Source organism: Rissa tridactyla, chromosome 4, assembly GCF_028500815.1.
Source record: "Rissa tridactyla isolate bRisTri1 chromosome 4, bRisTri1.patW.cur.20221130, whole genome shotgun sequence".
Lineage (NCBI taxonomy): Eukaryota > Metazoa > Chordata > Aves > Charadriiformes > Laridae > Rissa > Rissa tridactyla.
Genome location: NC_071469.1, coordinates 58,967,898 through 58,981,937, shown reverse-complemented (window position 1 = coordinate 58,981,937; position 14,040 = coordinate 58,967,898). Strand labels below are relative to the sequence as shown.

The window sequence follows — 14,040 nt, the reverse complement described above, 5'->3', positions numbered from 1 at the left end:
ACAATATTAAACCCCAATCTGTAGCCCACTGGAGTCAGCCTTTTCATGGATTTTGAGCCTGATTCTGTTTAACTACAAATGCCTTCACTTCTTATCATGCACCAGGATAGAACATTCTGATCTGATCCTTCACTGTCCTCATCTAACATCACTCTTTTCTCCATCACATGACAGTAAAGGTATATGAAAGAAAGTGCCCATGGGGACATACAGGGCAGGGCAGAGGGAAAAAGGGCAAAATCCCAGCTGAAGCCAAAGTGTGGGGGACTGCAATTCCTTTCAGGAAAACTACAACTGCCTCCGGAGTCTTTTGATAACGTTCTTATTCTGTAATGATTCAAACACAAACCTGGTTTGTAATTACATTTAAGCACTTTATAATTTCAATCTAAGACCTGACAGTTCCAATGCAATTATATGTCCTGAATGTGATATTTGTCCCCCACTATGGCAAGATTATATAGTAATAGTAGTAACAAACATGGCTGAATCATTGACAAATTCAACCTTAGCTATCTTCTCTTGCTTGCCTTGACAACTAGACTATTGAATTCCAACAGGATGAAAATCTAAAAATAGCACTGCGTGAAGAAAGACTGCAAGCAAAGCCACTAGATAATACGGGCTCAATGCTCCTGTGAAATATGACACGTGCAAAAGCCAGATGTAATTTTAACAATACAGCTTCCTTTTCGACAAAGGAATCTCCAGAGTCTGATTTAATGTCTCCACAGTAAAGCCTAACAATTCCACGTTTTGTGTAGGAGTAAGAACAGACTTCTTTAAACTCGCAGAAAAGAACCCCCTGAGAAGAATGCTAATGCACAACGCAGTGAATATAAAAAGAAAAGACCTCTTATGACCCTGTAGCAATTAAGACACCATCCAAGTCCAGCACAGAAGTCACCTTCTACTTAAAATTATTACAATGACACAACTAGACTCAGCAATGCTGACAGAGACCAGCAACACTGTGGCTTTGCAGAAACAAAAATCACTGCAGCTTAGGAAATATTTTACCTTATTTACTAGACAATACTGGAGTGAGAATCTGGCTGGCTCTTATGCAGGAGTGCAAGGAGGAGCAGGCAAAAGGAGTTTTTCTTACTTTCATTCCCAGCCTAAAAAGAGGTGAAGGAAGAGGTAGATTAAGTAGTTTGCAAATTAGCTGAAGTCTCGGGACTGTAAGGTTCAAGCCTCTTCTACCTTTTAACTATCTGACCTTGGGACTCCCTTAAGGAAATCAAGCTCTCTGTAAAATAGGTACCTCTCTATAGCCTATCTTATCTCACAGATTAATTTGATGGTAATTAATATTCACCATCTTGAGGCTCTCAGTGAGTTACACATATAAATGTATCTACATCTTACATAGATATAGGCATGGCCAGCAGGTCCAGGGAGGTGATTCTGCTGCTCTATTCCACTCTCATGAAACCTTACGCGGAGTACTGTCCAACTCTGGGGCCCCCACCATAAGAAGGACATGGACCTGTTGGAGTGAGTCCAGAGAAGGGCTACAAAGATGTTCAGAGGGCTGGAGCACCTCTCTTATGAGGACAGGCTGAGACAGTTGGGGTTATTCAGCCTGGAGAAGAGAAGGCTCCAGGGAGACCTTATTGCGGCCCTTCAATACTTAAAAGGGGCCTACAGGAAAGATGGGGAGAGACTCTGTGAGGGAGTGTAGCGATAGGACAAGGGGTAATAGTTTTAAACTGAAAGAGGTTAATTTTAGATTAGCTATTAGGAAGAAATTCTTTACTGTGAGGGTGGTAAGACACTGAACAGGTTGCCCAGAGAAGCTGTGGAGGCCGCGACCCTGGAAGTTTTTAAGGCCAGGTTGGATGGGGCTTTGGGCAACCTGGTCTTTTGGGAGGTATCCTTTTCCATAGCAGGGGGTTTGGAACTATATGATCGTTAAGGTCCCTTCCAACCCAAACTGTTCTGTGATTCTATGATATATATTATGAATATATAATGGTCCCTCATCATCTCTTGATGTCCAGGTAGATAGCAGAAGACACTTTACAACTTTAACAGTAAAGGACTGAGGTGTGCAACTTTCTAAGTCTGTTTTACAAATGCATATTTTGCATGTACCCTAGCACCACTGAGGGCTCAAATGTTTTGCACTGGCATCTTGTGGTAAAAAGAAAACCAGAATCAACCAACAGCACTTCTAGGAATATTGTCTCCTCTTTTCTTCCCCATACTTAGATTTTCCTGGCCAAAGTGGTGACTAGAACCAGTTCCTTTGATACAAGTAACATCCTAATTCCCTTCTAGCCTGCTGTGGGTTTGGGGAGACTTTATTTTTTTCTCATCCATAATATTATTAGAAAGATCCTATTCCTTTGGTGAAGAGAGAGACTAGTTTGAAGGAGGAAGATCAAAGATCTCCTTAATATTATTCTCTGGCCTCATTCTTTTATTGCTTAAGTAAAGTTCTCTTCTTAAACAATTACAGGCACAAATCCAAATGATCTATCATAGGCCACAGCTTTTTATTCACTGGAATAACCTTTGTTCCAGAAATAGACATAGCCCCACTGGTGTGACTTTGAAGCACCACACACATTGGTTAGAAATGGGATTAAAACATAAGGTGAATCAATAAACAGATATTGTTTTCCACCAGAGCGATGTGACAGGAGAAGTGAAAGCTTTGAAGTTTGGCCTTCTTTTCAAGGAAGTATCTATGACATTGTCTGGGTATATCACTGCACCTTACTTATTTTACTCTTGCTTGTCCACAGACAAGTCCATAAGTGACAAAAGGCATGAACACAAATGTCCTATTTTTAGGAGACTCACTCAGCTCCCCAGCACATGGGTCCCAGGGAAGCAATGGTGCCTCAGGAACTGACTTATACTGAAGGCAGTAAAGCAGAGAGCAAATTCCATTTGTTCGAAGAAATGTTTGTGCTGCTTTATGTTGGCCTTTCTTTGTGGGGGAGCAGTCATAGTCAGAAGAGTCAGAAAGGACCATGAAAGGTGTCTAGTCTTTCCTCCTGCCCCAGGACAAGAAATTTGTATGTAAATCCTTCCAAACTTTATAGGATGTTCCACACCTATTCGGACCATCCCCTCAGTACCTAGCTATCCCTGTGATTAAAATATTCCCCCTAGCATTTTCCCTAAATCTTTTGGCCTCACTTTGAACCCATTATTTCCTATTCACTCCACCGAGCATGGAAAATGTTTGATTCCCTTTGTCTTTACAGCTACATCTTCCCTGCTTGAAGACAATTATCTTTACTCATTTCAGTCTTGGTTTTGCTAGGAAGAGTTTTCTATCTCTCTTAGCATTCTGATTGCCTTCCTCTGAACCATTCCTATAGGGGTACTGCTGAAAACAGGGCACAATGCTAGTAACCACAGTAAGAAAAATAAAAGGTGAAGCTTTGTTTAACAAGACCGTAGGTGATTACTTCTATCACCTAGCTAGATGTAGATGTAGTTAGAGAAGGAAATGCATGTTTTGTAACAAACAGAGCTCTACAAGTGCAGGACACAGGAATTTTACAGTTCTGCTCCCCCTCTCATCTCTCTCTCCCACTTCCCATCACCAACATTCATGAACAAAACATCACCGGTATGTAGAGACATATGTAGAGATACAAAGATGCAAACACAGAAATGCATAGGATCAGCTATGTTAGAATTCATATGCCACCCTGGCTCATGATGACCCAGCTTTGGTCCCACTCAGTACACGGCCGCCCTTAACAAGTCAAGAGGCAGTGCTCCAGGATATTGTAGTTACTCCTGACTGTCTTAGCTACCACTTTATATTATCTGTTGACAAACAGGGACTTTTCAAATGGCAACTGCTATGGCTAAATACTTTAATGTAATGCCTGTAATTACAGTTACCAATGTCTGTAATATAGACACCCACATAAGTATACTGGCAATGTGCACTCTGTAGTGCCATGTATTAGTTTAAGAAACACAGACTCTAGTTAGTCATTTAGATTGCATTTTTCTCTGGCTCCTCAGTCTCTGCTCACTTACAATATTTACAATTATACTGTAGCTGGTGGGGTCACACTGGAGTCAAGCTAGCTGGAAGTGAAGTGTACAGAGGGTCAGTTGGACAAGCAGTGTGGCTTCACCTCACTATTTTAACCTTTTGTAATTCTATGGCATTGTATGATGCTGAACAACTAAAAAAACCATAGTTCATCAATCCATTCTTGGAAGACAAAAGTGCTGCTGTGTCTCTGCATCATAAAGGAAACAAAAATACTGCACGTATCTGTCTCTATTTTAGCTAGTCAGATTGTCTGGGAAGGTCTTTTGTCTTCATATGAGGAGATTGCACAGCTCCTAGCACCATGGATCCTCATCTCTGCTGATGGCTACAAGGACTATTTTAATACAAATAAGCACTTTAATCACATTAATTACATGCATGCGTTGAGCCAGCAGTGTGCCCAGGTGGCCAAGAAGGCCAGCAGCATTCTGGCTTGTATCAGGAATAGCGTGGCCAGCAGGAGCAGGGAAGTGATTGTGCCTCTGTACTTGGCACTGGTGAGGCCTCACCTCGAGTGCTGTGTTCAGTTCTGGGCCCCTCTGTACAAGAGAGACATTGAAGTGCTGGAGCGTGTCCAGAGGAGAGCTACCAGGCTGGTGAGGGGTCTGGAGACCAGGTCATATGAGGAGAGGCTGAGGGAGCTGGGCATGTTTAGCTTGGAGAAGAGGAGGCTGAGGAGAGACCTCATTGCCCTCTACAACTACCTGAAAGGAGGTTGGAAAGAGGTGGGTGTTGGCCTCTTCTCCCAGGTGAATAATGACAGGACCAGAAGAAATCGTCTGAAGTTGCAGCAGGGGAGGTTTAGATTAGATATTAGGAGGAATTATTTTACTGAAAGAGTGGTCAGGCACTGGAACAGCCTGCCCAGGGAGGTGGTTGAGTCACCATCCCTAGAGGTATTTAAGAAACGTCTAGATTTGGCACTTCAGGGCATGCTCTAGTGGCAGAGACTGTAGGTTGTTTGGTTGGACTCGATGATCTTAAGGGTCCTTTCCAACCATGAAGATTCTGTGATTCTGTGAAATCATCTGATTGAGAAAAAGCATACTGAAGATTTCAAGTGGAGCCTTAGCTGTCATTTTAAGGCAGGAAGCCTCCTGTTTTGATAGTCTTTGTTCAGCTTTCACTGGATGGTTTGCCAAGCGACATAGATAAGAGGTGCGGGTTCTTTTGGGACTGTTTTTTGAGAGGGACTATGGCATTTCATGCTAGCTGAGAGTACTGGGTATGACAGAAATCAGCTTGACTCACCCAAACAGCCATTTAAGAGCAGACCCTCTAGTGGTATAAATCAGCAAGGCTTGACTTCACTGGAGCTCTGCTAATTTACCCCTGTTGGGAATCTGGCTCTGAGACTTTACAGAGTGAAAAAGAAACCAAGGAAGCAAAACAAAGATCCTAAAATATTAGGAAATAAAACAGCTTGAGAATGCTATGTTTTCCCAAGCATTCAAAAGAGAAGCCTGTAGGTTATAGTTTCAATTTAATTTGTGGCTGTTTGATACATGTTCACACGTGCAGTATATGCCACAGAGGACTTAAAGGCCTATCGTGAGAAAAATGTCCGAGATTTCTTTTTATCTTATTTCTGTTGTGGTTATTCTCCAGTCTCTTTCGGCCAAAATTTCAGTGAAATTCGACCTTGCTAAGGATTTTTTCAAGACTAGTGTTGAAAAGATCTTCAACCATACAGAAAGAAAAAGAAAACAAGAAGGAAAACCTACTGTATGCTGAAGGTCAGACAGAAGTTCAGGATAACTTAGATGTGGTCCAGTTATTAAAGGGATACTTTGACTGATCTTTCAGTAAGAATGGTTGTGAACATGGGAATAATTGTAGGATATCTGATTAAGAATGAGGAAGGTTTAACAGAAACCACCATAATTAAGGTAGGAGAAAACTGAGCCTGTTCACCCTGGTGATATCAGGAATCCTGTAGTAATCCCCAGCCCAAAATCCTGATCAACTGACACATGAAGCCGCAAGGTCAGAAGCAAAGCTTTTCACTGTGTGCATTGGTTCAAAAGTTATATTCTAACTGGTAAAGAGAAAATGTAACATGAAGTGGAGCAAAGGCTTCATGGTCAAGCAAGCTGAGCAATCAAGGATGCAGAGAAGCGGCATAAAACACAACGGTTTTAGCAAAAGTAACTTTTTGTTAAGAGAAACAATTTCATACTCAAGGAACATGTCACGATCTATCTAGATTTGCTTGAAGCCATTCATAAAGTGCTCAGCTGAGAATTACTGTCTAGAACTGATGTAATGGAGAGTAATTCAAGATTATTAACCTAAAAGAAAATTGTATTTTAAAAAAAAGTAGCATGTTAGAAAGGAAATCTGTTGGGTTGTGAACTTTAGAGGAAGGTTTTGGACACATCTTGTTACAAATACTTGTTAGGGACTTTGAGTCAATAAACAGGTTTGCTTAAATGATAAAGGCGTTTGGAGGTATTGACAGCAATTAGGAAGCTCATATAAGAACCATTTTGTTTATAAGCAGAATAATGGAAACTTAACACAAAGACATCCATATAAAAACTTCATGTGGTGGGCTCGTCATTTGGAGGCAGCAGAGAAATGGAGCTCTAGGTGTATTGTTAGACTGCAAAACAGCTATGAGCCTCTAATGTGACCGAACCACAGGAAATCTGAGACAAGCCTAAGATGCACTGCATATACATGTTCTTTAGAGTCACTGAAGCATTCATATTATTATACAAGGTACTGCCAAGGTGATGTACATCATATGCAGCTCTCATCACCCACTTTCAAAGCAGATTTAAGTTAACTTGCAATAGATCCAGAGAAGGGATACTGAAATGACTGAGGAAAAGAGCATAATCTTCTGAGAGCAGTCAAAGAATAATGCCTTTTTTTCCTCTCAGATAAGACAACTCTTCATAAATGCATGTGGGAATTTAAAACAGGGTGGGAGTAATAAGCTTTTAAGCATAAAATTGGTAAAAGATCAAACAGAGATAAACTGGTCATACAAAATTTACCATGGTTGGAATCCCCCTCTGATTTCAGTCAGTTTAGTAGTGTTCGGGAACACACAGGGGAAAAAAAAATCTAACTCTTTCAAGACGTAGCCCAGCAGCCTTATGGGCATTGCATGACAGAATAATGGTGTTCTGGAGATACACATTCAGGTGTGGTGTAAAAATTTTCTGTGTTGAATTTAGTCACCTGCTCTAAGAATTGAAAAGACAATATATCTATTTCTTCACTGAGTTGGGTCCTTTTAAACCATGTCTTTGTTGTATGCAGTTAGTCCCAAACATCTGAGCTTCTATTTATCACCTAATTTTTGCTGTGGAGGTTTTCTTCTTTCACCCTAAGGAGCATCAGAAGTTGGTCCCAGATAGGGAAGGGATGCCGGGAAGATGCAATGCTACTCTTGGTAGCGTAGAGAGATTTGGTATGTCTTACTCATGGCTACCTACGTCTAACTGATGTTACTCTTTCCAGGGGAAAATGTCCAATGGTCCCAGCAAGTTCCTTAGTATTGCAGGAATATAGGATGTTAGTCTTGACCTCTTCTGTGTTCTTCCCTTAGTGTTAAGCCTCTTCACCTTTTATATATGAACTGTCTTCAGATGGTCAGAGAATATTGGAGGTGTTTTATGGCCTGTGGTGTGGAGGAATGCTTGGAGGACGTGCTTTCTGAAAAAAATATCTATTACAGTGACAACTGTGGAGAACTGGACTCAATTTTCTTTGTATCTCCATGACAATTTCAGGCAAAATTTTTACAGAAAGATTATTCTTCTTTTATAAATATCAATTAGATACATTCGATACATGAAGACAAATCAAATGCATCTGGACACTTCTTCGAGCTCTACTAAAGTACCTATAGATTAAGTTTTAGTCTTTCTTCAGGCATCACTTGAGTGGTACTTTAAAGCCCCTACAAAGAAATCTCTAAAAATTGATTAAGTGTCTAATTAAAGATCAATCCTATCAAATTATGTAGTCTGTAAATTTTATTCAATCAAATCTTTTACTCTTGTACCCTATAGGAAAAAAAAAAAAAGAAAAATGGCCACAGAGGTTCCATCAATAAAACTTTAGTACAACTGTGAGCACAAAAGAAATGCTGAAGTGAAATAGTTGTGATTGAAAACATGTGTCAGGTTACAAATGTGCCAGAAGTCCAGACAACATTAGCTGTGAGTGACCTCTCATTTACAGCTCTCCTCACCACAGAAACAAAAGCAACTCCCACAATGCTAAACAAGTCAGAGTAATAACAGTCAGACTAAATAAGCGGCAGTAATTTTCTGCTAGTCTTTCTTTTCTTATATATTTGGTAGCAACTAGCCAACATGCCAATCCAAAGTCCACTGAACTCAATGGGAAGACCAGTTAGCACTGACCCAGACTCTGGGTCCTCTAAAATGAAATGTCTCTTTCCAAGTAAACAAAAAATTATACGAAAAAAAAAAAAAGATGTCACCTCCAGGGTATTCCTCCTTTTTCACACATATATTGGGAAGATGCAGAAGGATGAAAATCAACCTCAAGATCTTAGGGGAAGGAAACTTCATTAGACATCTGGCAGATCTGAAATCTCATGATTGCTTGTCCTTCAGAAAGTGATAATACAATAAAGAAAATAAACCATAAACACAGTATTTTACCAATGCAGTCATCAGGTGAATTGAATAGAATGATAGACAAACAGCATGACTTTTTATTTTATTTAAAAAGGTTTTTGTTCAATAATCAACACTATAGACACCGATCATATAACAAAAAATGAAAGAATTTGATCATTATATTAAGTTTTATGTATGTCAATCACTAAGAATGTTCTGTCATTTTCTTGAGGTTGTTTGACTCATTAATCAAACATGGGGAGATAAAAAATTAGGGGATCACAGTACTTTTCATTTGCTCTGCTGACTTGAAAACAACTGAGAAGTGTCTTGCTGTCTGAAATGGTAACCATATTCTAAAGGCAAAAAAAGCCACAGTAAAATTTCCTGGAGTTTCCATTAACAACATCCTTGCTTTCATTCAAGCCAGCAAACTACTTTTTTCTCAAAGAATATCAACTTGCAATCTAGAATATGTGGGGAGGGGGTGGGATGATTTAAAAAAAAAAAAAAAGACAACTAATTGCCTTTTGAATACCTGCTCCAAAAAATGGACTTTCAAATGCTCAGCACTTCCAGAAATGGAGAGACTTGTCAGTTGTTCTATTTTACACTTGCTCGCTTCAAATACTTGGAAACAAGTCAAGTTTCTACCAGTACTCTTAGGCATTGCCCAAAAGTGCTTCCAGGCGAAGTTGCCACACCAAGTACTCCTGTATAAAGAAAATCAGTCTCAAACCAGTCTCAGTATTTTAAGTAGGAGACTGGATATGGAAATGTAGGATATTGAATTACCTAGGCCAACCTTTTTGTTAAAAGCAAAAATTTTTATTTTTAAGCTGATTAAATAAATTCTTTAGTGACACTGCATTGATATTGTTGAAAAAAAAAAGAAGGTACTTAAATCACATCTGATATTTCTGTAATTAAAGGTAACTACTGATCTTAATTAAAAATATTTTATTAAAAAAAATAAATCACACAGCTTCAATTACACTGCTCAGTTCAGGCTCCAAGAAGCAGTTGAAATAAATCAACCCACTAGCAGGCAGCAACTTATAAATGACATACCATAAAGGACATTCTCATATCAACATTTACTTCAGTCTTTCTGCTTGAAATATGTCCCACAAGAATTTCAGGACAAGATTGGTCCTAAAAGTGGCCAATTCAGAGCTGTTTAGAATATATTTTAAAATCAATTCAGTAGGATATTTCAGATAGGAGCCTTCATAGAGAGCAGCGGGAGGATGATATAGCCTCTAAACTTCCACAGGCTGTATCAATGGCAGGAATCTGGCTAAGAAACAGCAGTTTTTCCTTAGTAAAAATGTCGCCTTGTGAAAACAGAGCTGTTTCAGAAAACCATGGACTTCTAAAATAATTTTGAGCTGCTAAGGCTTTTTAGGGGAAAAAGAAATGAAGAAAAAATAAAAAGGGGGGAAGAAGGAGAAGGAGAAGGAGAAGGAGAAGGAGAAGGAGAAGGAGAAGGAGAAGGAGAAGGAGAAGGAGGAAAGAGGAAAAAGAAAAGGATGGAAAAAGGACCTTCCTAAGGAGCACAATTATCTGAAAAAATGAACTGCTTGGGATGAAAGCTACATTTCTATAGATGCTCTTATCTTTGTTTTCACCATCTCAAGTTCCTATATGCTCATTTGATGCTCTAGCCTTAAAGCTAGGACATTGCCCTGAAAAACAGCCAGGCTCTAGTCCTTTCATCTGCTTCTATTTATTTACTGAAAGTGTATCCCCATCAAAAAAGTAATGGAGCGTTGCGGTGCCACAGCCCAGAAAGGGCTCTGACCTGGGTCAGAACATTCTCCTTGAGGAGGACTGAGCTGAACCCATTGCTCCCACATGAGAGAGGAGCCCTTTCTTTGCTGCACAGGCTGTCAGGGAAAGGCAGAGGACAACATCCCCAATGGTCCAAAGGAAAATTGGCCATGTTCCACAGAACAAGTAGCTTTTACTGTGAGGAGGTGAAAAAAAAGCCCTACCATGAGGAAAAAAAAAAAAAAAAAAGGAAAAAAAGAAGAAGGTGAATAGTTCAAATGGAAATAATTGCAGCTTGGTTTAATTTTCTGGTTCGTTTTGGTGTCGGGCATTTGCTGTGCTCTTTTCCCTACTAATTTCCTGTCAGGATTGGCAGCCAATGACTCACCTGCATTCAGAGAGGAGTATAGCCAGAAAGACAGCCTACAGCTCCTCTTCTCCATCCTGTGCCTTAATCACACAAAACAACCCCCACTCCGACCCCATGAGTACAGCAATATTCAAAGCAAGGCAACTTCCCCTTATATCTGTAGATATTGACATAATAGAAGCACTGAAATCAGACATTCTAAGTACTCTGTCTTCATGGGTGACTCCCACAGTTCAGGGCAAAGCAGTAGTGAGTGGTCCTGGAGAAAACTATGTCCTGCCTGCCCAAAATGACAGGAACATGATGATTAGGGCAGTTTTTGAGAGTTCATCTCCAGAAAACCAAACTGACAAGCCCATGAGGCTGCCAGTAGTTTCCCATGCCCAGGGAGAAATCCCCTGTGGTTCATTTTCTGGTGAGAAATGTTTAAATTATTTCCTGCATGACACAGAATACACATGGATTCAATGGATAGAAATAAATTAGAGGAAGCTATTATAGGTCTCTAGGTTAGATTTTTAATCTCAAAATCTGGGATTTACCATGGGCAACCCTGTGATTCCAACAGACTTGCAGGGGCCAAGTAAACATGTATTACATCCATTACTGGGAAGCTAAGGAGGGCTTTTCCTGAAGCTGGCTTCTTGCGTACCAAGTTATGGTGAATGCCTAAAATCCTTAATGCATGCCATCAGAAATTATCATGCAAACACCAGCCTGACCAACAAGTTACCTAATGGGCAAATCAAAAGTAAATGAGAAGAAAGGAAGATGAGTGACCCAATGAAGAACGAACAATTTGTCATTTGAGATGTTTTATTAGGCAGTTTGACAAATTATGTGCTGGTTAACTGATTAAATTTACATTTGCCTATTTTTAATCTTTAATTTATTTCATACTCAAATATGATTGTTAGCCATTAATCAATAAGGTTTAAAGTGTTCATGATTAATGGGCAATGCCTTCAGTATAAATAAGAGATTCTGTGGTGCTGGGATTATTGGGCTCTAGCGATTGCAGGATTGCTCCTAGTGCTCATTCCTTAGTTACAATAAAGCGGGACCGGGAGGATTGATGAGATTCTGTGCCAGCAGTGTGATAAAATGAAATGGAAGCAGCTATTAAGGATCTGTTCGGGATAATGATGAAAAGAACCCAAAGGGTTAACAAGACTATGCTTTTGATATAAGCAGTATCAGAGAGATTAATGAGTCTCCGTATATAGCTAAATCGGGATTTACAGCATCTGTACAGTAAAAAGAAACCAGACAGTTTAATGAAACGACCACCTATGGCTCTGCCGGGATGTAAAGATTCGGGGCTATAGGAGTTCCGAGCCACTGTCTAAGGGTTAATGGGAGTCCGCCTGCAGCGGCAGGACAGAGGAGTTACAGGAGTTGTAAGCTACAGCCCCGGTAAGTAGCAACAAAAGGGTTAATGAAAAGCCTCCATGTATTGAGATGCTAATTGTCAAGATAGTGTATTACTTGAGGAAAGTAATTTGATTACTGGAAACTCCCACTAAGGAGGCAAGCTTGTGCCCCTTCCATCTGTCGGGCTCTGTGAAAGATGATGAATTGAACTCAAAACTCACGTGTGATGAAGTCACTGTCGTTTCCCCGCCAGCAGAGCCCTGCTGCCATGCCCACCGCACAGAGGGGAGCACCGCATTTCAACTTTTCCTCTGAAACCCAGGAGGCACAGTAACCTGTTACTTGCTGCTGCTTGCTTTTCTTTTTTTTTTTTTCCCTCCCCATTTTCTGCCTCAGCGCTACAACTGAGTCATTCTGTTGCCCATGGCTCGTGGGTATACAGTGCTCCTGCAGCGTGCTGCATTATTCCCCAGTTCATCTGTCAATGTTATTTTCGGCTAATGCAGATGTGGGGTTCGCTTACCGTCGCTTTGTAGACACTTGTCGAAAACCATTTGGAAAGCCTTAACTATGCATAAATCTGCAGAGTGAATGTTTTCTTTCATTCACTTGCTCCTATTATTTGATTTCTTGTAGGCCTCTGCGGCAGAGATGGAGAAAATAAGGTAAGTGAGACAGTTTATTTACATCTCATTATAGAGGAGAAATGTTCTGTTGCACAATGGATGATACAGGCTCTTGGAAAATATTTTCCTTAATACGATCAGTGTAAAATACTGGATTGTATGATGATGCAAGGGAAGCTGTGTTTTAGAGACAAAAGAAAAGGAATGTGGTTATTCTAGTAAACCTGTTTTGCAGAGATGTCAATTCAGAAAAGATGTTTTACACACAAACATGTTTTATTGCCAGATGCAGAGATATTTGATTATATAAATGTTGTAGTCACTTGTCCATTTACTGCAAGAGCCTGCCATTCCATTTAATGAGGAAAGTGGATCAATAATTCATGAAAAAGCTGAAGAAAATATAGGCTTGACTTCAAAGCATCTAATTACTGTGGTTTGTTTCAATATAATGCTGTAACATTGGTGTTCGATTTTTATTTTATATTGTATACCAGCCAGATAAATCTTGTCTCCTCTGTGTTTAAAATGTTGTCATACTGTACCAGTTTCTCAGCACATCTCTCTGCTTTAAGCAAAAGGAGATGGCTTTTATAAACATAAGTTTTCCATCTCATGTCCAAGTGCAAGTCTGCTTTGGGGGATATTGCTTTTGTGTATGTTGTTGAGAAAGAAAAAGAAAGAAGAAAGCATTCTAGCCCTTTTTAAAGAATAAATTAAAAAATAATCAATTCCTATCTATTAATAAAATCCCCAGGTATTATCAAAGTGATATGTAAAAGCTGAACTTTTTACTACCTTTTAGATACTTTATGGATTTTATTTTAACAACCCAAAACATTGGCCATGCTCTTATTTGGTTTTATTGGACAAGCCCAGATTCCTTCTCCGAACCTGGTGACTCAGTTTGGTTAGTGACAACTATTGTCCAAGCACAACTTTTTAGAGTTTGGAATGGCTATCCTGAGTTATTAGAAATGCAGAAAAGTTCTAAAATTCTGGAAATAACTGGGGAAGAAGTGGTAAATGTAAAAGAATAGACATTTGACTGGGTGTTTAATGAATTCTGGGCTGGAAACAAAATCTTGTTTTTCATTTGAGAAGAAAGAGGTTAAGTCTCTTACAGTGGACTTGAAGATGCATGTTCAAAAGTTTCTAATAGAATTTATTTATAAAGTGTTTCAGTTGTACATTTTTTGTGGTGTCTTGTGACAATGAAAGTATTATAATTTTTGAGCTGAAAGAAAAATG

At 39.6% G+C, this 14,040-nt stretch overlaps 1 protein-coding gene across 1 annotated transcript in view; it reads left to right on the top strand.

Annotated features, from left to right (window-relative positions):
- Positions 1-14,040, top strand: part of BEGAIN (brain enriched guanylate kinase associated) — a 152,741-nt gene that overhangs the window by 25,158 nt on the left and 113,543 nt on the right. The window contains exon 2 of the mRNA XM_054199961.1: positions 12,800-12,828. Coding sequence (XP_054055936.1) covers positions 12,800-12,828 — 29 coding nt within the window. The remainder of the gene's footprint in view (positions 1-12,799; positions 12,829-14,040) is intronic.